This window comes from Euleptes europaea, chromosome 5 (genome assembly GCF_029931775.1).
Source record: "Euleptes europaea isolate rEulEur1 chromosome 5, rEulEur1.hap1, whole genome shotgun sequence".
Taxonomy (NCBI): domain Eukaryota; kingdom Metazoa; phylum Chordata; class Lepidosauria; order Squamata; family Sphaerodactylidae; genus Euleptes; species Euleptes europaea.
Genome location: NC_079316.1, coordinates 9805131 through 9826629, shown reverse-complemented (window position 1 = coordinate 9826629; position 21499 = coordinate 9805131). Strand labels below are relative to the sequence as shown.

The 21499-nt window shown below is 42.6% G+C and overlaps 1 protein-coding gene across 1 annotated transcript in view; it reads left to right on the top strand.

Annotated features, from left to right (window-relative positions):
* LOC130477887 (cytochrome P450 2J5-like) overlaps positions 1–20239 on the top strand; it is a 32726-nt gene extending 12487 nt beyond the window's left edge. The window contains exons 3-10 of the mRNA XM_056849968.1: positions 2051–2200; positions 4640–4800; positions 7567–7743; positions 8648–8650; positions 10290–10431; positions 15205–15392; positions 16463–16604; positions 20049–20239. Coding sequence (XP_056705946.1) covers positions 2051–2200; positions 4640–4800; positions 7567–7743; positions 8648–8650; positions 10290–10431; positions 15205–15392; positions 16463–16604; positions 20049–20239 — 1154 coding nt within the window. The remainder of the gene's footprint in view (positions 1–2050; positions 2201–4639; positions 4801–7566; positions 7744–8647; positions 8651–10289; positions 10432–15204; positions 15393–16462; positions 16605–20048) is intronic.
* The last annotated feature ends 1260 nt before the right edge of the window (positions 20240–21499 follow it).

Here is a 21499-nt window from a genome sequence, read left to right as displayed (position 1 = left end):
TGATATTGAAGCCTCCAAGAGAATTCACAGGGATTTCAATATACATATTGAGGTTGATTAGTGAGGTCAAGCTCAGGCCTTATTGGCTGCTATGACGATGATAGGTCTGTCTTAGGTTGTGATGAGCCCAATGTGTGAAAAACAACATAAGGTGGACCTTCTTTTCTGTTCCAAGCAGCTTGAAAGTGATCTAATTAAGTGTCTGGAGGATCACGAACTACTGAAGACATGGTTGACCTTGCTGTCTCCTCCCTGCATGGCTGGAGGGTGATTTCACATGCCCTTTGTTATCCCAATTAGGCAATCTCCATTTTAGTTGGGGAAATTAGTGTTTGGAGACTTAGCTTAGTGAGAGGTTGGGGTACAGGACCTTTTATACCAGCGTTTATGGAGATGAGCCTCCATTGGAAATACTCTTAAATAAAGAAGCATTATTTCCAAATTAAATGGATTTTATTGAAAATAGTTTGGGGGGTGGGGGTGGAAATGCACACAGTAAAAATCACATACCCAATTCACACAAGAGCCTAGGAAATAAAAGGAAGGAGGGGTTGGACACAAGGATATAAGGGTTGAGAGGGATATTCACCAATCCAGAAGAAATGTGACATCCAAATTATAGCAGCTGTGTGAACAGAGAAAGAAGCTGGGTGCGTGGGGGTCTAGGATGCACACGCACACTTGAATGATGAAAAGGCAAAAATGAGCCCTGAGGCTGCATGAGGTAACTGGCAAAGCAATAGACTTTGCCAAGGACAAAAGGGTTAATTACTTCCTTGATGGCTGAGATATTAGAATATGAAAGGGCATGAGATAATGGCAGCATGGAAGAATACCTGAATTTGCCTGATTAAGTACCTGTGATGACTACAGTATAGATTGTCAGATGTATGAAGGTATTTTCAAGGTATTTCCCAGGAAGGGTGGGTGTGGAGAAGAGATGGCTGGCTTAATCACTTCTGCATGTTAGATGAGGCTGGAGGGTGACTCAGATATGCAAAAGGACTAGTCAGAGTTCTCTGAATAGACTCTGATTGCTAGCAGTTTCAGGTGTCTACTTGGAGTGTTCCATTAAGTATGCAAGGGAGGCTGTTTACTCCCTATTGTTCCCAGCTTTCTCCACCTCGAGGTAAGGAAAATGCAGACAACCCATCTGTGCCTGACAGTGTCCAATGCTTACACAGAACACAATGATGGAGTCCAGGGCCCTGGGTTCTAAGTTCAGCTTTGTGCAGCAGTGCCCTGCTTCCTTTGTTATCCTTGACCCTATACACTTTATGATGTACCGGGGTGCTGGGACAGATAGGGGGCCAACACTTGGACAGCAATGTATCCCACTGATTTCCAGCTAACCCTGAGGGATTTTGAAGGCCTCCCTGGGTTAGCTGTGGCTATAAGCAAGGTTGCCCCTAGGAGCCCTGTTCAGCCCTCTCATAGAATATGCAGTGGTTGGGGAGATAACCGGGTCTACTTGGTTGAAATTTTAACTGGCTGAGTTGATAGAGGTGATCTAGGAGTTGATGTTGAGGACTCCTTAGAAGATTGTCCTCAAGGATGTGAATATACATACTGAGGTAAATTTGAGAGGTCAAGCTAAGGACTTCATGGCCACCCTGAAAATGATGGGGATTAATGGATCCTGTTGATTTCCAGGCAACTCTGAAGGATTTTGAAAGCCTCCCTGGCAATTCATGGCACTCCTAATTAAAACAGCATAAAAATGGGAATGGTCAAGATTGCTTGATTAGGGTAAAAGGTGTTTTGTGTAGTAGCCTTGAATATTTGAGTGCTGAAAGACTGGAGTAAACAGGGGCTTTGCGTCTCGTAAGCCAATATAGTTGGTCAATATCAGACATATCACTGAACCAGACAGGGCCTGATTCTGCAACGACATTGCAGTTTTATGATTTTAAAGAAGGGGTAGCTTTTCAAAACATATGCATACAGTATGTAATTAATTAGTTTGTTGTTTTCTAGTCTAACAACCTAACCTTTTCTTAATGGTAATTTATTTGCGTACTCATTTCTCATTGATTCGTCATGGCTTTAGGTATTGTATTTTCAAATGGTCACATCTGGAAGCAACAGAGGAAATTTGGCATGGTTACCTTGCGGAAGCTGGGACTGGGAAAGAAAGGCATGGAGCACCAAATAGAAGAAGAGGCGCATCAGCTTGTTGAGACTTTTGCACGTGCAAAGGGTATGTGATTGTAGGAATTGAGCTGGCCCATGGCTGCAGTAGTCTACCTGTTTTTTTATTACTCATAGGAAGTTTGGATTAATTTACCTGTACATGGGACCATAAATAACCAGTAGCTTAGAAGTTACCAGATGAATTACAAGCAGGAATCTACTTGAAATAAGTTTTTCTGGGCATAATGGGGTGGCTCCCCTATCAGGCGCACTCCACTGCCAGCCTGGCTCCCCGGCATGAGAAACACCTTAGCCTCTTTAAGAAGATATTGAACCACAAAAGCAAATATAAATTATCTAAATTAAAAAATGAATGATTTCATAGTGTGACTATACCTAATTCAACATAGCAAATTGTCTTGCTGGAATGATGGTGAAGGGACCACAGGCCTAATTCAAAGTAAAGTCATCCCAAATTCTCCCCAACCCATATAGATGGACGACTATGTCTGTATCTGTAATGTTCTTTAAAAAGCAACCTTCTTCACTCCAAGCCCATGTTCTACCACTGAGACACAGCCCCTCCCTGTTTCTTTGTTCAAAAGAAAGGGATTTCAACCCCGTTTTAAGAAAGGTGTTCCAACCCATTAGTCATGCTGATTGCCTCATCTGTCTATTTTCCAGCTCTACAATATGTTTGGGATACAGTGATCAGAACCATACTCGGTAATACAAATGAGGGCTGGAAGCAGCTCCTGAACTTCTGAGCCACTGTATAAATTCTCACATTGGGTCTGAAACCCTGAGTACTGAAAACGAGTGTGTGTTGGCATACTGGCCATCTGAAACAATGCCTGAAACTTGCTGTTTTGTTTCTACTTTGAAATATCCTAAATGATCTAAAACACTCGTGAAATTTCAATATTGCTGAAAAACAGTGTGTTGGGAGAATTCTGGCTTTGGGGATCTTACTGGCTGGTGGGGAAGAGAGGACAGTCAGAGGGAACCCTGTGGCAGCAGCCAGCCTGGCTGTGGGCTCCTGCTCTCTCTCTCGCAGGCAGCATAGGCAGCAGAAGCGGTGAGGGACGAGTAGGGTTGTGCATATCGATGTACCCGAACCGAAAAGAAATCTGAAATTAGCCCAGTTCACAAGACTTCGGTGACTGTCTAAGGAGATTCCCTTGCAGCCATGCTGCAAATTTGGTTACTCTGACTCCAAAAAATGCCCCCCCCAGGAGCTTTGAAAAAAATCCCCATAGGCTACAATGGACCCGAATTTTTCGGTTAGCCTGAAAATAAAGCTGAAATACCCTGAAGTACCCCTTTACCGTTATGGGTATTCATCTTATTCCAGAGGGGTTACCGCATTATGTATTCCCAGCGACGTACTAAGAGTTTGAAAATGTTATAAAAAACATCGCTTTAAAAGGGTTTTTGGATGCCACGGCTAAAAAATGGTTGGAAAATGTCTTCACAGCGAAAGTGGCCAAAAAAATGTGAATACTGGTATTTTATAACAGTTTCAAACTCTTAATACATCGGTGGGAATACACAGAAAGTGCAAACAGTATTTTTTATAACATTTTCAAACTCTTAATACATCACTGGGAATACATAATGCGGTAACCCCCCAGGTTTACTGAAAAAACTCAGGCCCAATAAACCCAAACCCTAAATTTACCCAAAAATTGTTTTTTTGCACAACTCTATGGAGGAGGGAATGTGAGAGTGGGCCGAGGCTTGGCTATTGAACGTGTAGTGCTGCTGTGGCTCTTTAAACACCATTTAAATATTAAAACATCTTGGTTTTCAATGGGTGGTAGAACTGGTGTCCAGACTCCAGCCACCAGGTCTACAGCTACCATTTTCAAAGGGCGCTAGACCTAAAATCCAGATACCAGGTCTACCCCCCACTAAAATATTGCCGGCAGACCTGCTTTCTAGACTAAATTAAAAACAAAACAAAACAAAACCACTGGCAGTTCATACCCGTAGTACCCTTGGTACTGAAGCTTTGTCCACCCCCTCAGTTCTAATTTAATCTTAGACTACAAAATTATGTGTGGAAACATTCACCATCTGGAAGCACCATTTTACAGAATATAGTTGAATGGATGTGGCTCAAGTCTGTACATTACATTTTTGTCAAGATGTTTTACCGGAAGCATGGCTCGAGAGTGCAGAAATCTCTTAATAGGGCACAAGTCATGATTTCCAAGGATCTTGGGGTAAAAGTACAGACCATGGAGCGCTGGATGCCCTCTCAGAGTAACCTTTATTAAAACTGCTGAGTTTGTGTGTGTGTGTGTGTGTGGGGGGGGTAGTTGTATATGTTGTACATTTTGGAAAAACACCTTGATATAATTTTAAATGTTTTCTAATGTATAACCACTTTTAAGATTGCAAAGATCCCACTCTCTCTTATCTAACCCCACTATGAAATCCACTCTGAATATTCACAGAAGAGGATAAAATATTAATATTTTGCAACCAACTTTATTTGCAGGACAGCCATTTGACCCGTCAGTGCCCATCATTAATTCTGTCTCCAATGTGATCTGTGCTCTGGCTTTTGGACACCGGTTTTCTGTTGAAGATAAAGAATTCCTCAAGTTGCTAGAAGCTGTTGACCGTCTCTTAAAATTTCCAACTACCAACTCTCATTCTGCAAGTCGTTTTCTTTTGTTTTCCTATTAGATCAGACAGGTGTGTGGTTGTGTAAAGTGCTGTCAAATTGCAGCTGAGTTACGGCAACCCCGAAGGGTTTTCAAGGCAAGTGATGAAGCAGAGATGGTTTGCCATTGTCTTCCTCTGCAAAGTCTTCCTTGGTGGTCTCCCATCCAAATATTGACCCTGCTTAGCTTCCGAGAACTGATGAGATGAGGCTAAATTATACCATTCCCCATCCCCAGTCAGATAGGTATCCCCCAGAATTCCTTTTCTTTCAGGTTTACCCTTCCTTTTTATTTACTTCATCAGTCAACCTCTACCAGACAGGCAAATAGTTTAAAAACACATAGACATCTTCAAAAATCAATGAACATTCTAATAGAAAATTGATATGAGTAATAACTTCTTCCCAGAAAAACGAAATGATTGGCCATGGCCAAAATATATAAGGGTCACATCCAGTGAGTTACAATGGCAACAATTGGACACTTTACTCATTCCTTTGCTAAAGAGTCGCTATGGTATCCAGTTTGTCTTGAACATATGTTTTTGCTGGATACATCTCAGCTTAAGATCCATGGAGAGAGCAGGTATATCCTTTAAGGCCATATCCCATTGCTTTGGCAAAATAGTGTGATCTAGCTCCTTATTCCATTCATTCCTGAAACCGTATGTATCATATTTATTAAGCGACATCAAATAATTATAAACAAATATTGTAGGTTTTGTTTTCTGCCTTGATTTGATTAGAACTTCCAGGAGCAAAGGGGGCCAAGACACTTACAGCCCATTCCTGAGCTGGGAGGGCGAAAGTCCACAGGAGGCATGCAAGGGTCCTTGCTGGCATCAGGGCCGCTTGTGCCAGCACCTGTGCCACTTGCGCCACCAAGAGTAGCACCGACGCCAGCGTTGAGGCACTCATGGTGACCTCCCTGCGCTGCTGTGGCAGTGCAGCCCTGGGACACCAGCTCGGCCTCCCACCAGCGGTGGTGCACTGTCATCCCAGGGGGGCATCCCCAGGGCATCCCCAGGGTGTTCCAGGAGTGGAGCCACCTTCCTAACCCCCCTTCGCACTGGAAATGCCTTCTTTGCTCTTACCTGGAGTTACACCACCTTTTTAGGTTCCATGGGGCGGTTGCATGGGGCTCGCAGGTAAGGGCAAAGTGCCGGCTTCAGTGGGGGAGGGGAATTCTCCTTGGAAGGTGGCATGGCTGCACTGCCTCCCACACTTGTGATGGCCCTTCCTTCCTTCCTTAAGAACTCAGTTTCCCATAGTTAACAACAACCTTGCAATCAACCATGAGGGAGAAAGGAAGCAGACCTGCAGCCATTACTGACAAGTCTGAAAAGGTATGTACATTTAAAATTCTCCTGGGGAAGCATTTTTGGAGGTAGAGCCCCCAAATCCACAGTGTAGCTTGAAGGGACTCTCCTTGCACGACCCCCAAAGTTTGGTGAAGATTGGGTCAGTGGGTCTGATTTTATGGGGTCCGGAGGGGCTGCCCCTCTCCTCCATAGACAACCATTGCAAACTTCACAATGCTTGTCTATGGAGGGGGGACCCCTTCCAAACCCCAGAAAATCGGACCCCCTGACCCAATATTCACCAAACTTTGGTCTTTGTGCAAGGACAGTCCCTTCAAGCTACGCTGTAAATTTGGGGGCTCTTCCTCCAAAAATGACCCCCCCCCACAGGACCTGATAATTTTTTTTCCGGAATTGCCTATTTGGCTTCAGCTTTCTCCCCAGGTTTGTGCATTTGGTAAACCTGAACTGGAAATTTACCAAAATGGCTAATTTCGGATTTATTTTTGGTTCGGGTTTATCGATATGCACACACCTATAAACAGGTACCCTCATCATCACTTATTTTGGGTCCTCTGATTTGTTACGGATTTGCCACCGGAGTACTGCCATCTTCATCCATGTTAACAGCCAACTGTTTATTGCTCCATTTGTAGCTGTTTAGCAGGAAGCATTAACTATTCCTTCCTAACCAATCAATTTGCTTTTAATACGTGGGTATTCTCAATGGCATTCTACACCATCCTGTTCTTGCTTCTCCCCTCAGCAGGCAATTGTTTAAACAGTTAAATAAGTCAAAAATCATATAAATCAATCAAAAATAAATGCTGCTTTTTAAAAATATATCCTATGTTTCAGTAGTTCTTTGCTACATTAATATCTGCAGATTCATTTGGAGCAGACTGAAGGAGTTATTCTAGAGATAATTTAGATTTTTTAAAATGAGTTGTGTGTTTATGCCATGTCAGGAGTTCTCCTAAGGGATGGAGTAGTTATATCAGGAAAGACAAACAATTTGAGAAGGAAAGGGATGAGGAGGCAGGGTCTGTGTGACCTGGTGAAGATGATCAGAAACGGGCAGAACAAAATAGCTATAAATTGATGACTTCCCCTCTAAAAATCCAGGGAGTGGAAACTGGCAGAAATTTTTTTGAGGGAAAAGTTCATCAGGAAAAATCAGGAAAAAGCACATCACAATCTCCAAACCTGCAGTTAAAGCAGCCAAGGCAAGTCTGGATAGCTGACCAAAGCTTGAAGTTTTAAAAGACTGGGCTCATGGGAAATACCTTGTGTGGAAACTGTCATACTGAAAGCATGTTAACTGGCATAATCTATGTCATGATGGTGAGGTAGAAACCAAAAGTAATTTTGGTTCCTTCCTCAGCATCAGTGTGCACGGACTATGTTACTGAGCCATCTCATGGTATTGACCACATTTGGTGTTCATCTTTCCTGTAGTTGTATGAAATTTCCCCATGGCTCATGGAACATCTCCCGGGGCCACACAGGAAGACACTTGCCTGCATTGATATTATTTATTCCTTTGTAAAGAAGGAGATAAAAAAGCATCAGGAGAATCCGGCCGTGCATGAGCCACAAGATTTCATCGATTTCTATATGTTTCAGATGACGAAGGTAAGTATCCACCTTTATGTGAAATCAGATAACAATATAAATGACAATAATGAAGGTAAATGCAAACTCTGTTCTTTGAAACCCTTGTAACTGTTTTGTTGTTTGAGCTCTGGGCTCAGAAGATCGAAAGGAGATGTCCTCTCTGGCCACAGGTTCAGTTGCTAGGGTGTTACATTTTACTTACAACCATTTCAACTGCTCAAAAGGGGCCGCATTTTCCAAGTACTGTGTTCATAAGAAAGAAGAAGAAGAGTTGGTTTTTATATGCCGACTTTCTCTACCGCTTAAGGGAGAATCATACCAGCTTACCATCACCTTCCCTTCCTCTCCCCACAATCGACACCCTGTGAGGCAAGTGGGGCTGAGAGAGCTCGAAGAGAGCTGTGACTAGCCCAGGGTCACCCAGCTGGCTTCATGTGGAGGAGTGGGGAAACAAATCCAGTTCGCCAGATTAGCCTCCGCCGCTCATGTGGAGGAGTGGGGGAATCAAACCCAGTTCTCCAGATCAGAGTCCACTGCTCAAAACCACCACTCTTAACCACTACACCATGCTGGCTCTCCAACCCAAAACAAAAGGGAGGAAAACCTTTACACTCAAAAAGCGAAGCACAAAGTAGAGTACCATTTTGAATGATGTTACAGTGTATCAGAATTCCACATACAATGCAAATATTTGTAATGTATATAGAATTTTGATACACTGTTACACCATTGGCAAGTAACAGTATTATTAACATAAATTTATAAATGGTTGTAATATATTTATTTATTGTATATCTTTCTGGGCTCTAAGTGGTTTTATTTTTATTTTTATATGCAGTCACTGAAAATTTCCACTACAGAATATGAAGACATATTCTTTTACCAATAACCTAATCCGTTTACCAATAACCTAACCATAAAGGAAGTAGAAATTTTTTAAATAAATATTAATTAATTAAACAAGTAATTGAATGTAGAAAAGAACAAGAGTCCAGTAGCACCCTGAAGACTAACAACGTTTCTGGCAAGGTGTGAGTTTTCATGAGTCACAGCTCAATCTGAAGAAGTGGGCTGTGACTCACAAAATCTCATACCCTACCAGAAACGTTGGGGCAGCCCATTCCTGAGGTCTGGGACAAAAAGAGCTCAGGAGGAGCGAAAGTGTCTGAGCCAGCATCCGGAATGCTTGCGCCGGCATCTGTGTTACGCCAGACAGAGGGGGTCTGCTTTTATTGGGGAAATTAGCTGGAGACTGATAGAGCTATGCAAGAGGTTGGCGTGGGGATCTTTTTTAACCAACTCTGCCCCTAGGTGAGCAAGCCAAAATGGAGAGCAACCCAATAAAAGGAGGCCTTTATGATGATTTTTAAAGATTTTATTAAAGATAATCCAATTATTGCACATACACTGGTTCCCCATGTGAAGCCACTTGTGTCTGTGCTGGGGTGGCAGCGGGGCCCTGGGACGCCTGCTTGGCCTCCCTTCAGCATCCCGCCAGCACAAATCTCTGTGCCATCATCCCAGGGGAGCATTCCCGGGCTGTTTGGGGGTGGGGGCAGAGCTGCCAGGAGGCAGCTTCCTGACCCCTTTCTGGCTGGGAACGCGACCTACAACAAAACGACCTGTTTTCAATGGGGAAAATGCTCCATCCCACAAATTTTTTTTAAAGGCTTTTAAAAACCTTTCGGCAGCAGGGAAACGGCTTTGGAGGTGCCGTGGCGGTGCCTGGCCATCAAAACGCTAAGGAATGAGCTTTTAGTATCTAAGGTGCTACAGGCTCTTTTCTACTGCTACAGACAGACTAACACAGCTACACTTCGTGAATTAATTAAATGGAAATTTCAAACTATCTTTTGCCCAAGAACTACTGTCACTCAGTGGAATTATTATGTACGGCTTTTAGAAAAAGCCTGTAAAGAAGGCTGGCTGGGCATGGGTCACTATTCATTTGCACTTTGACTATTTGGATTCTTTATGTGTTGTGTATTTGTTTTTTTATATATATTTTCCATGTCGGAATGGTTGTATGTATGAAATTTTCTTAAAGGAACCACTGACAAATACACTGTAGGTCTTACGTGATTAGTAAATAGAATGTTCTGTAGAACGGATATTTAATTGGTTCAGATTTTGTTTTTGTTCTGAAGGACATATTTGATTTGGATTAATATCTTTGCCCTTTACGTTGTTTTAGTTTATTTTGGACAATGAAAACTTGCATGACTTATGGGTCGATTTAATGGCCTTTGTAGGTTTCTCATAATCATCATTTTATTTTCAGCCATAGACCATCAAACTGAATAATATAAAGTAACACAAGTGCAAAATACAATTAAAATTTAGATACTTAAAAATGGGGGGGGGATGCAGAGGTACATAGCTAATTAATATCAAGTAGAACTAAAGCAGTATTAGGTTTCTCAAAGAATGTGGTTATGGGTGTGGTTGCAGCTGGTCTGATGCTTCCTCAGTACATTTTGTGGAGACTTGTATCCATGGCTCCAGAGTAAAAGTTCTTAAAATTTATTAAAAATCATATCTCACTTTTTTACTGTCAACAACAGAGCAAGCATGACCCCAACTCTACTTACAATGAAGAAAATCTGACTCAGTGTATTTTTGACCTCTTCATTGCGGGAACAGAAACGACATCTCTTACATTGCGATGGGCATTGCTCCACATGGCAAATCACCCAGACATCCAAGGTAAGAGAGACTTCTGCATTAACTCAAGGAAAGGCCCCTCTTATGCCCTCTGAGTGGATTTTTCTTTTTCTTTTTAGGGATTCTTTTAATTTTTCATATTGACTAGCTAATTAACTTTGCAATCCTACTCATTCTTAACTGTGAGTAAGAATCAATGAATACAGTAGCACTTACCTTTGAATAGGCCAGAGAGGATAGTGCTAGGGCTGCGCAAAAAAAAAAAAAAAAAAAAACCCCGGAAATTTTGTGTTTGGGTTTTTTTGTCCCTAAAACAAACTTTCAGTTAGGTCACAAGGTCTACCGGAAACCAACTCACACAGATTGCTACTTACACAAAAATTCCAACCACCACCCCCGACAGAAAAGAGGAATAATCAAAACATTAATGGACTGTGCAAGACGGATCTGTGAACTACAGTTTCTCAAGGAAGAAATTAATCATCTAAATCACGCACTGCTAGCAAACAGCTATTCCAGAAATGAAATCAGAAGGGCCATTAAACTAAACAGAAATCAGAAAACTCAAGAAAAACAGTCTCCCATAGGAAAGGTATTCTTGCCATTTATTAAAGGAGTCACTGATAGGATGGAGAAACTTTTGAAAAAACATAACCTACAAACAGTGTTTAAACCCACCAAGAAAATACAACAGATGCTACGATCAGCAAAAGACAAAAGAGACCCCCTCACCTCTGCAGGAGTATATCGTATACCTTGCAGTTGTGGACAAGTTTACATCGGGACCACACAACGCAGCATACAAACAAGGATAAAAGAACATGAAAGATACTGCAGACTTGGCCAACCTGAGAAATCAGCAGTGGCTGAATATGGACTGACCCAAACAAGACACCGGGTCTTATTCCAAAACACTGAAATACTGGACAATTCTACCAACTATTTTGTCAGATTGCACAGAGAAGCCATTGAAATTCATAAACATCAGCACAACTTTAACAAAAAAGAAGAGAGTTTAAGAATGAATAAGGCTTGGCTTCCTGTCCTGAAAACCTCCAGACTAACAAAGACTACAGTCCACAATAGCCATGCGGATTAGCCTTGGATTCCACATGTTATCAGATCACTTCAGGATACAATTGTTCCACATTAACATACCACACCCTCATTAGCACATTATCTTGATACTTACAGGACAATGATTTGCACATTACCCTTAATACTTTGCAGGACAATGACTCAGCTCAAACCCAACCCCCTTCTGACTATTACTCTTCCTACACCCTTGACACTGAGAGACACTGTCCTTCAGTGTTACTCCTCTGAAGATGCCTGCCACAACTGTGGGCGAAACGTCAGGAAAGAAAATACCAAGACCACGGTTACACAGCCCAGATAACCTACAAGAACCAATTTATTGGGCCTGATTTTTTTTTCAGGAAACCCAAAATAAGCTGAATTCCCATACTGGTAAATATGGGAATTCAGCTTATTTTCGGGTTTCCTGAAAAAATTCGGCCATTAGAATCCATGAGGGATTTTTTGCGGCTCCTGGGGGCATTTTTGGAGGTAGAGGTCCCAATTTTTCAGGGTAGCTTGAAGGGACTTTCCTTGCAAGAACTCCCAAGTTTGGTTAAGATTGAGCCAGGGGTCCGATTTTATGGGGTCTGGAAGAAGTCATCTCCCTCTTCCATACAAAAGCATTTGCAAAGTTTTTTGCAGTGCTTTTGTATGGAGGAGGGGGTAACCTCTTCCAGACCCCATAACATCGGACCCCCCTGACTCAATCTTCACCAAACTTGGGTTTCTTGCAAGGAGCGTCCCTTCAAGCAAATGGCTATTCTGGGAGAGACAAGGTGTATATACAGTCTTTGGCCAAGCACAGAACATTTTGAATGGCATTCCAGCTTCTGTGATTGGCCAAAGAACACTGTTCTCCCAGATCTGGCCACCTACTGGCCACTGGGAGTTCAAGTCCCTCCTCCCTCCCCCTTCTTAGGGTGTCCTCAGTCAAGGTAGGTTGCCCCAGCTGAAACAAGGAGACCTCTCTCCTTGCAAGTGAGGGCAATAGCCGGAACCCAAATAAGACGAATATGTTTGGCTTATTTGAGAATCTCCCATTTCGTCTCAGCTATTTTCCTGCCTTTTTTGCATCTGGTAAAACCCGGTAAAAAAGGGAAGATGACTGGGGAAGGCACTGGCAAACCACCCCATAAACAAAAGTCTGCCTAGTTTATGTTGGGATGTGACATCACCCCATGGGTCAGGAATGACTTAGTGCTTGCACAGAGGACCTTTACCTAAAACCCAAACCCGAAAAAGCCAAAATGGCCATTTTTGGCTTATTTTTGGTTCGGGTTTACCGATATGCACGGCTCTAGATAGTGTTGTAAAAAATATATTACACTAGAAAAAAAACCTCCCAAGAATTCTAAGTAAGGCCTTGACCGCACTACAATTTTTTTACATGTAATGAAATTTGTTATGTTAGTGTGTTCCCACCCAAACCCTCCCATATAGTCCTGAAAATTATTTCAAAGCGCCAAATGTTCATGCTTTCAGCAAACACTAATTTCATGATGTTTTTCCTAACCTCGTTTCAAAGACGACATTTAAAAGAGTGCGAACTAATTGCAGACGCTTTTAATTCACTCTTCAGTTGGCAACACCCACTGCAAAGCCTTTCTTCTCCTATTACAGCTTCCTCCCCTCCACTCTCCGTCAACCAATCATGTTCTTTGCTTAATTTTTTTTCCTGAGCTGCATTAGGTCGACCAAAGGAATGTTAGGCTGCAGGATTTTTACGAGTTCTGCTCCAGTTCTCTTTTGCTCTGCCAAATTTATTTAGGACAGAGCTGTTGAGATAAGATCTGCAGGTCCCACATACATGGGGAAAGTTAGCAAAAAAGCAGAAGTCAAGCTGTGCATCGCTGTGCTCCGGTTTCATCAGCATTAAGTGCAATTAAATCAGAGTCCCGGGCAGGCAGGGCTGTCTCCGGAGAGGGAATCAATCACATGGACAGGATTTCCCTTCTCCCTCCCGTTCCTCCTGCTCTTATTTTTTAAAGTGTTTTTTAAACTAATGAAGGAGCATTGAAACATAGGATTAACCCCCGAGAGGACTGCAACTGTGAATTGGACTTAAAATAAGCTCTTTTAGTTTTTTGGGGGGAGGAGGGAATGTGCCTGCAAGGACATTGTGGTAAGCGTATCCCTATGTTCCACGCAAATGAGGTGATTTCTAAAATGGCGCATGGGAAAAGCAACACACAAATGTAGCTGAGGGACGTGAAACCAACCAATCATGGTGCTGCTTTACACCAACGTGCATGTGTGAAAACAAAAAAAAAGGGAGGGGGCAAGGAAGCAGCCGAGTATGCATGACGCAGTGCTCCCCCATGCTCCTCCCCTAAAATTGCTGCACAAACTTGAGAGGTGCAAACAGGAAATAAGACATGTTGGGAACTATTAATTGAATGGCAAAATAGGCACAGTGCAATCAGGATTTACCAATACACATCCAACAGTATCAGACTGAACATGCTTATAATATGTTTTCAGTTGTGAGTGCGGTCATGGCCTAAGTTTCATTGGAAAATGGGCAAAATAAGTGAATGCATTATTGTAATTTTAGAAAGCCCAAGGGTCCTGAGTGATCATTTCCATCTTTCTCTCCAGATCACTAGGGTATAAAGGAGACTGACAGATACTGGGGGAAAATGGAAGGAACTTTGCTCTGTTAGTCACAGTCCCAATATGAAATATATTGTTTTATGAAGTGACTTGTTTGTTGTATTGTGGTGGATGGTTTCATGTTTCACCCTCCAGAAGCCTCAACCAATCAGTTTCAAAAGGTGGACTGGAATGCGTAAAAGAAAAGAAAAAGGAGGAGTTTGGCAGCTTATCTGCTGGCCAAGTTATAGAATTGAGGGTTGGTGAATTTTGGTGAGAGAGGAACAGGTGATCTCCTAGTTAGGTAGGGTTGCCATGTTCCTCTTTGCCACCTGCAGGAGGATTTTGGAGTGGAACCTGAAGAGGGCGGGGTTTGGGGAGGTGGTCCTGTAGGTACGATGGTCCAGACCACTCGACTATTGTTGACTACCACTGCGTCACTTCTTTCCATTGGAGACTGCTTAAAAATAGTTACTTGTTGGTTCAGTATGTCTCCCTTCATTCCTTTCACTTTTCCTTGGGAAAATTATTGCTGCAAACTGTGAACTGGCTTTAGCCCTGTGGCGCAGAGTGCAGTACTGCTCACGACCTAAGTTCGATCCTGATGGAAGTCGGTTTCTGGTAGCCGGCTGAAGGTTGACTCAGCCTTCCACCCTTCTGAAGTCGTTAAAATGAATACCCAGCTTGCTGGGGGCAAAGTGTAAACGACTGGGGAAGGCAATGGCAAACCACCCCGTAAACATAGTCTGCCTAGTTAACATTGGGATGTGACATCCCCCCATGGGTCAGGAATGACCCTCTGCTTGCACAGGAGACTACCTTTACCTTACCAAATGTTCCCTTTGCTCTGGAATGTAAAGTCTAGTTCTACACATGTAGATGATGCTCCCCATGTGCCTCCCTGACACAAGGACCGATTTGGGTAACAAGGACTACAATTCCTTTATTCCCCCCCCCCTTTCATAGTTTCTGCCTGGCCCAAATAAGTCTCCCTTAATGTTTTGAGATGCTGACAAAAGCCACAGCTCAATGTGTATTCCAGTTTCTTGAATATGTGGTCAGTTCCACTGTTTCATTAACTTTGTAAAGGCAAATGCAGTGTCCAGAATAAAAGATTCGAGTTTTTTTTACTGTCTTCCTCAGAGAAAGTCCATAAGGAGATTGAAGATGTTTTGGGTTCCTCTCAATCACTCAACTACCAAGACAGGAAGAAACTGCCCTACACCCATGCAGTGATTCATGAGATTCAACGTTGTCAATATATCTTATTTTTTGGCCTCCCCAGACAAAGTACAAAGAATGTGAACATGCTTGGTTTTCTCATTCCAAAGGTACAGGGATATTCTTATGATTGCACTCCTGGATCCTAAGGGCAATATCTGCAAGATGTACATGTATAAGAGTTTCCTCTGTAGCAATTTTTTTTAATATAATTTTTTTTATTGTTTCCCTTCATTTAATACCACCATGTAAAAATCAACATTTAACACTAAAAGTTAATAAAAGTAATAAGTAATCTGTGATAAACATATAGTGACTTCCCCCTCACTCTTTTCCATCTACAAATAAAGTGTATATACTTTTGCTGATTAAACTAATCCCCATATTAATTAATGAATATCTCTGTAGCAATTTTTGAAGGCTACAAACCTGATTTTTTTCCAGAAATGATATCATATAATACAGGCATTATTGTGTCATCCCCCAATTTAGTTGACCTCAGCTGGGAAACTGTCGGGGCCAGTCTGTGGTTCCAGGAGGGCCATTTGGCCAGGGTCTGAAGCTCAGATGGGGTCTCAAATAGTCACAATATGTATCAATCTAAGGAGGAACAAGGGGTCCAGTAATTTATTTTGATTTCATTTTTCATCATTTTATGTTTTGTTATGGCTCAAGTCCTCAAAAGCTAGAAATAACCTGGGCTTTTCTGGAGCGTTGAGGTCATCTGGAAACAGTAGAGTTGCTTGGTCTCCTGTTATAGCAGGAAACCTCCCGTTGGCAGCCCTCCAACTCTGCTCAGCCCTCCACTACTGAGTAGGCCAGAGGAGTAAAATAGGGGGAACATCACTGTTGTAATAATATCACACCACTGGTTTTACCATCAGGTTTCCACTGAATCCTAGAGCAGCATGACCACTTTCAGGGTCATCCCAGAAATGATGTCATGCCTTCAATGTGATGGTACCAACCGTGTCTCCCCCAGGCTTCCCCACCCATATGCCAGCCCCTGGTAGGAAACCATACAAAAGATAAAAGTTTAGTATTCCTGGGTTGTGCAGGGGGCTGGACTAGATGACCCTGGTGGTCCCTTCCAGCTCTATGATTCTATTTATGCAGTGATTGGCAAAAGTATAATGTTGCTGTCTGTATGCATCCTGAGCCAACAGTTTCATCCTTGCAGGAGGTCATTGTTGTTCCAGATCTACAGTCTGTTCTTCTTGATCCTAAACAATGGAAGACACCTGAGGCATTCAATCCAAATCATTTTTTGGACAAGGATGGACGTTTTGTGGAAAGAGAAGCATTTCTTCCATTTGGTGCAGGTAATGGCAAAATGTGTAGTGTTTTAGCTGGAGGTATTAGCTGGAGATCAGTTCACCTGGAGAAAATGGCTGCTTTGGCCAATGGACTCTATGGTATTGAAGTCCCTCCCCTCCCCAAACCCTGCCCTCCTTAGTCTCCACCCCAAAAACCTCTCTCTGCTGGCGAAGAGGGACCTGGAAACCCTACAAAATGTGGTTGATGGCTGTTTACAGGGTTGTGTGAAGGATTAAACTCAGGAATAATTGCTTCTTAAGAACATAAGAAAGGCCATGCTGTATCAGACCAAGGCCCATCAAGTCCAGCAGTCTGTTCACAAAGTGGCCAACCAGGAAGCCCACAAACAAGACAACTGCAGCAGCATTCTCCTGCTTGTGTTCCACAGCACCTAATAGAACAGGCATACTCCTCTGATCCTGGAAAGAATAGGTATGCATCATGACTAGTATCCATTTCTACTAGTAGCCTTGAATACCCCTCTCCTCCATGAACATGTCCACTCCCCTCTTAACGCTTTCCAAGTTGGCAGCCATCAACACATCCTGGGGCAGGGAGTTCCACAATTTGACTATGCGTTGTGTAAAGAAATACTTCCTTTTATCTGTTCTGAATCTCACCCTCCAGCTTCAGCAGATGACCCCATGGTCTAGTATTATGAGAGAGGGATAAAAGCTTCTCCCTGTCCAATAGAAAATGCCTCTGTGCACAGAAACAGAGTTAGTCTGGCTTCTCAGTGAAGCATGCCAAAATGGGAGTCTAGAGACCAAGAATAGAAAAGCCTTGAAGAGCAGCAAGAAGGCAAAGTAGAAACATGTTAATTATATGGCCTTGTGTACATTGGTGGTGGTGGAAAGTGCCATCAAGTCGCAGCCGACTTATGGGGACCCTCATAAGGTTTTCAAGGCAAGAGACGTTTAAAGGTGATTTGCTTCTGTTTAATGATCCTGGGTTTTCTTGGTGGTCTCCCATCCAAATACTAAGCAGGGTCAACCCTTCATAGCTTCTGTGATGTGATGAGATTGGGCTAGCCTGGTCCATCCTGGTCGTGGTGAGTGTGGCTGATGTGTACATTAGAAACCACCTGTCTCATATCAACAAATATAAATTGATGAGCCCAAGGGGCAGAGAACATCTGAGTATGGCAGGAATGTCCAATAGAAGTGGAGATAGTGTTCAAAGATGGGTGTGTTGATTGAGGGCCAAAAGATATTCATATATATATATATATTCATATATATGTATATATATATATATATATATATATGTATATATGTGTGTGTGTTTGTTGTGTGTGGTTATATATATATATATATATATATATATATATATATATATATATATATATATATATATATATAAAAGGAACTGGTAATCACTGGCCATTTATGCTTGGTAATTAGCAGCGCATTCCAGGCTGAATATTTTTTTTTTGTTTTTACGCTGAACTGTCATTCAGGAAGTGACTGCAAAGCTGGAGCATATCTGCTTCTCATTTCTTAAGAGCCACTTTAACGCGACCTTTTGTGTGTGCTCTGCCCCACCTCAAAGAATCCCCTCATGGAAGCATGCAAAATCACAGCCGTGCATTAGCTATGCAAACGGCGGTTGCTAATAGTATTTACTTGTGTACTATACCCGGAACAAACCTCAAGTGTTACTGAGATGTACCTCTAGCCAGGAGTTGAATGATCTGATATACAAAAGCTAACTAGATGCCTAGGGCTTCTTGGGTGCAAGCCTATATTTATTTATTTATTTTATTTATTATTTCCATTTGTTACGTGAGTCATCCAGAACACAAGCTATGAAAGAGGGTAGTTGCGTAAAGAAGGTAGTTGTGTATGAAAGAGGGTAATTGCATATTCCCTATTACTATATATGGGTGTGAGAGCTGAACAATGAAGAAAGCTGATAGGAATAAAGTAGGTTGCTTTGAAATGTGGTGTTGGAGGGGAGTGTTACAGATACTGTGGACTGCCAAAAAACAAATCAGTGGGTTATAGATCAAACCAAGCTTGAACTGACCCTAGAAGCTAAAATGACTGAACTGAGACTATCATACTTTGGTCACATTATGAGAAGACAAGAGTCACTGGAAAAAATCATGCTCGGAAAAGTTGAGGGCAGCAGGAAAAGAGGAAGACCCGACAAGAGATGGATTGACTCAATAAAGGAAGCCATGGTAGGGCTGTTGATTTTTTAAAAAACTGGTAAAATGTGGGTTCGGGTTTATTGGCCTTACCCCCACCCCAGGAAAACCCAAATGCCGAATTTCCTATACCGGTAAAGGTAGGGATTCAGCTTTAAATTCGGGTTTCCTGAAAAATTCGGCCATTTAAAACAAATCGGGGCTTTTTGTGGCTTTCCGCGGCTCCTGAAGGAGCATTTTTGCAGGTAAAGGTCCCAACTCCCAACTTTTCAGGGTAGCTAGAAGGGACTCTCCTTGAAAGAAACCCCAGGTTTGGTAAAGTTTGGAAGGGGTCGCCCCATCCTCCTCCATCGAAATGCATTGGCAAAGTGGCTGTGTTCAGATGCTTTAGTGTGACATTTGCAATGTATCTCAATGGAGAAGCCATGCTTTAAATGGTGGGTAAGTTCGCCCAGTGCCTCCATAGAGATACAATGTATACACAGCCACTTTGCCAATGCATTTCAATGGAGGAGGATGGGGGTGACCCCTTCCAGACCCCATAACTCCAGACCCCCTGACCCAATCTTTACCAAACCTGGGAGTTCTTGCAAGAAGAGTCCCTTCCAGCTACACTGAAAATTTGGAACCTCTACCTGCAAAAATGTTCCCCCACGAGCCACGGAAAGATGTTCCCCAAAAAGCCAGATTTTTATTCGGCTTTTTGAGGAATAACAAATCCTGCTTTGCCAACCGCCCAGATTTTGTGGACTCAGTAAACCTGGACCCAAATTTTAATGAATTTGCATTTTTTCGGTTGGGTTTTTACCAAATCAACAGCTTTAAGCCACGGCCCTCAATTTGCAAAACCTGAGCAAGGCTGTTAAAGAGAGGACATTTTGGAGGACATTGATTCATAGGGTTGCCATAAGTCAGAAGTGACTTGATGGCACTTACCTCACACAGTTGGGTAAACTGTTTAAACATGGACACAGCGAAAACCTTCCCCGAGACAATCATTTGACTGCAGTTAAAGTGATGAAATAAAGTGTGGCTCTACCCATGTGCTGGTTTCCTTATCTTTTGTTGTGTGTGTTGTGGGGGGGAGTAGAAAAATAGGAAAGAAGCATCTTGGCAATGAAATGGGGTGTGGAGGGAATTATTGCTGCAGCGACACAAGTTGCTGAGGAGATACTTTTGGAAGTGAAGGGAAGTCTTGGCCCATCAACCCATGCTCCCTCACTGAAGTCCAAGCTAGATGTGATACATTCTAGACAATACATTGCTCACTTGTTCCCTTCCCTTTTTTCCTTTACAGGGGCCCGCGTGTGCCTGGGGGAGCAGCTGGCAAAGATCGAGCTCTTCGTCTTCTTCACCACCCTGATGAGGGCATTCACCTTTCAGCCACCAAAAGGAGTGAAACAACTCAGCACAGTGCCTGAAGTTGGGACATCACTTGTTCCCTTCCCTTATAAGCTCTGTGCTGTTCCCCGCTGCAGTTCATCATAAACGATACAAATTGCAGTGGCTCATTTGTTACCGTCACTTTCTCCTTCACTCCTTATGCTTCATCCTAAGCCTGCTCTGACCTCAATTAATTCTGTCTTCTATTTCTCTATCAGAGCTTGACGGATGCCTCCTCAAGATAAGAATTCAGGCAGATCTGTGATGCTCCTGTTTGATAAACTATTACTATTGTAAAGTGCCGTCAAGTCACAGCCAACCTAAGCCAACCCAGTAGGGTTTTCAAGGCAAGAGATGTTCAGAGGTGTTTTGTCATTACCTACCTCTGCTATTACCTGACAAATAATCTTATTTGTAGATTGATATTGAATCAATTGGACTTCGGCATTTTTTGAATAAAAATGGGCCGAATTTTGCCGAATCTGAATTTTACCGAATTTTTTTTTAACAGCCCTAGCTACAACCCCTCTCTGCTGTAGGACTAGAAGAGGGACCAAAGGCAAACCCAGTTCTTGTGTTAGTGTGGATTTAGGTTCAAGGATGAAAACCAATTCAAAATGGTGGGGCTCACACCTGACTACTGGCAGGTGATTGTGTCAGGGAAGTTTTAGGACCCTTATGGAGCAACTGAAAGCCTATTGCCATTGGCTAAAATCTCTTATGGGGTTGCTCAGTTAACCAGAGGTCACTGGAAATGGGTCAGGGGTACACTTGTGGGGCAATCTAGCTGGCTAATATTTGGCCTGGGGAAAAGCTAATGGGCAAGGGGATGATGCTATGCTGTCTGATTCAGCCTGGTTCCAGTACAGCATGTATGCATGTCCCCATATGTGTGGGTTGTAGATAGCATATCCAGGGAACCTTGAAGTCTTCATATACAAGGACATGACAAGTCTTGATAAACCTCTCAAGAAGGAAAGGGAATGGACCTCTGTTGCACTCTGTCAAAAAAACCCAAGTTTAAAATAGGCTTGACAGAACCAAAAACTTCCATGGGGGTCGCTTTTAAGTCCCATGCTATACAAATCTCAACATTACCAAATTGGAACGAGAACTTAATCTGTAATGCTCCAGAATCAGAATAAAAGTTAACCAAAGGAAAAGTCTGCCCATGATAGGAGCAGCGATTCCCCAGAGTAAAGGGAGGTTGGGGAGCAATAGGAGGTGTGAGACCCCATATTACCCATATAGAGCATAAAATCATCGGAGAAAAGAGGAACGAATCAGGGTGTGTAGGCACACTCTTACCATTTTCAATAAAGCAAATAAACACAAGTTCACACAGAGACTGGAAAGCTCTCTTTC